At 51.3% G+C, this 2,637-nt stretch overlaps 1 protein-coding gene across 1 annotated transcript in view; it reads right to left on the bottom strand.

Moving 5' to 3' along the window:
- Nucleotides 1–406: 406 nt before the first annotated feature.
- Nucleotides 407–2,637, bottom strand: part of EMH_0076990 (uncharacterized protein) — a gene marked incomplete at both ends in the record, with an annotated part of 3,819 nt that continues 1,588 nt past the window's right edge. Inside the window, 2 exon segments of the mRNA XM_013499791.1 lie at nucleotides 407–556; nucleotides 2,145–2,572. Coding sequence (XP_013355245.1) covers nucleotides 407–556; nucleotides 2,145–2,572 — 578 coding nt within the window.

The raw sequence follows: 2,637 nt of genomic DNA, 5'->3' as shown, positions 1-2,637 counted from the left end.
TATATATATATGTATATATATGTCTAACTATCTATCTATATATATAGCTAGCTAGCTAGCTAGCTAGCTAGCTAGCTAGCTAGCTAGCTAGCTATACAGTGTATGTATGTATTCTGTGTGTGTGTGTCTTACTCTGGACAGGGGAAGAATCTGCCTGCCCAGCAGATACCGCCTGGGGGACAGTTGGGATCGGTGAGGTGTGTGTGGCATGTGTCTTGGGGTGTCTGTACAGCTGAGTTTGTGGGGTCTCTTTGATAGCCAGGAGAAAGAGGTAAAATAAGAAGAGGAGAGGGACAGTAGCTGTCGGGGGGACAGGGGAGACACCTCCGCTGTCTCTCTCCTGTCTCTGTCTCCTCCTCTATCAATGCTTCTCCATCCATGCATGCAGCAGGGGGCTGGCTGGGGTCTAGACACTCAGCCCCAGGGGGACACGGGCGACACCGCAAGTCCCCAGGTAAAGAATAAAAATAATAACGCTCGCAGGCTGTCTGTACACCCGAATCACAAGAATACCCACCAGGGCAAGGCAGACATACACCTGAACCGTCAACAATACCTTCACACATACACACACACACACACACACACACACACACACACACATAACAATATATCAACATTTGCATGCATGCATGTGTGGGTGCATGCATGTGTGGGTGCATGCATGCATGCGCATCCATGCATGTGTGGGTGCATGCATGCATGTGTTGGTGCATGCATGCATGTGTGGGTGCATGCATGCATGCGTTTGCATGCATGCATGCATGCGTGTGTGGGTGTGTGTATAGATGTATAGATGTATGTATGTATAGATGTATGGATGTAAGGAGAAGGAAACAAAGGAGACAGGTAGAGGAAAAGGAGACAGATAGGTAGAAAGAAGAAAAGGAGACAGTTGAAAGAAAAGGAGACAGTTGAAGGAAAGGGAGACAGCTGAAAGGAGAGGAGACAGCTAAAAAGGAGACAGTTGAAAGTAGAGGAGACAGCTAAAAAGGAGACAGTCGAAGAAAAGGAGACAGTAGAAAGGAGACAGTTGAAAGCTTACCTGAGGGACAAGCTATTGGGGCTTTGCCGGGGTGCATGCAGACATGTCCCTGGGGGCAGCGCTCGCATGCAGCCCTGGGGCTTGCGGGGGTAGACCCCACAAACCCCTGTCTGCATGCTTCTTTGGTGTCTCCGTTGCATGCATAGCCGAGGGGACAGTCCCTGCATGCACCCGCAGCGTCTAGGTAGTAGCCAGAGCGACACGGAGGAGGAGACTGTCTCCTGCCCCTGATACACAAATACAAACATAAACAACAAATAAATATAATTATACTAAGGAAATACAGGAACAGTAACATCTGCAGCAGCAGCAACAGCAGCAGCAGCAACAGCAGCAGCAGCAGCAGCAGCAGCAGCANCAGCAGCAGCAGCAGCAGCAGCAGCAGCAAAATGTACTTTGAGTTTATATCTTCTCGTGCTGCTGCTGCTGGGGTTTGTATCGGGCGACAGCCAGAGCAACCCCAGGCGGGGGTGCTGCCGTGGGCCCCCAGCAGGCGGAGATTCTCGCTGGGGCACCTGCAGCAGCAGCAGCAGCAGCAGCAGCAGCAACAGTGGACAAATAGTACATTGTCCCAGTTGGTATTCTTAAGGGTTTAGGGTTTATAAGGGTTTAGGGTTTATTAGGGTTTAGGGTTTACGCACTCTTCTCCCTGGGGACAAATAGTACATTGTCCCTGTTGGTATTCTTAAGGGTTTAGGGTTTATTAGGGTTTAGGGTTTATTAGGGTTTATTAGGGTTTAGGGTTTACGTACTCTTCTCCCTGTGGACAAATAGTACATTGTCCCAGTTGATATTCTTAAGGGTTTAGGGTTTATTAGGGTTTAGGGTTTATTAGGGTTTATTAGGGTTTATAAGGGTTTAGGGTTTATTAGGGTTTCTTAGGGTTTATTAGGGTTTAGGGTTTATTAGGGTTTACGTACTCTTCTCCCTGTGGACAAATAGTACATTGTCCCTTTTGATATTCTTTACAAATAAAGAGACGCCCAAAAGAACAAACAAATCCAGGGGGACAATGGAGACACCTTGCGGTGTCTCTGTCGTAGTATGCGGTGTATGTACAGCTCGTGCTGCTGCTGCTGCTGCTTGCTGCTATCTGTACTCTCCCTATCTCCTCTTCGTCTTCTGTTAGGATTACACACTGAGCCGATACTGCCGGCACCAACCGAACAAACACCTCCACCACGGTACCCTCACCCCTATACCCAGCCCGGGGGGCCCCCCTGCTGGGGGCCCCCTGCTGGGGGCCCCCCTGGGGGGGGGCCCCCTGGGGGTGGTGAGTGTCTCCGCAGTGTATGGTGGCTTTGACTGGGTACTTGTCTGTTCTGCTGCAGCGAGCTGTGAAGCAGCGGCGCACTGTCTCCTCTGCTTCTCCGGGGGCCCCCCCGGTGATGAGGAGTTCTATGGGGGCCCCATTGGCCGGCATGAGGGCCCACGGGCGCACTAACTCTATAGAGAGAGGGGGAGAGTCAAATGCTGCTTCTCTTGCTGCTAGTTCTCCTGCTGCTGTTGCTGCTGCAGGAGACCCAGCTGCAGCAGCAGCAGCAGCAGCAGCAGCAGCAGCAGCAGCAGCGGCAGGAGAAGCAGGGGCCCAA

The sequence above is a fragment of the Eimeria mitis genome, genomic scaffold (assembly GCF_000499745.2).
Source record: "Eimeria mitis Houghton genomic scaffold, Emh_scaff4678, whole genome shotgun sequence".
In the NCBI taxonomy this organism is placed as follows: Eukaryota; Apicomplexa; class Conoidasida; order Eucoccidiorida; family Eimeriidae; genus Eimeria; species Eimeria mitis.
Note: the sequence above shows the minus strand (reverse complement) of the source record. Positions and strands in the feature narration are given on the sequence as shown.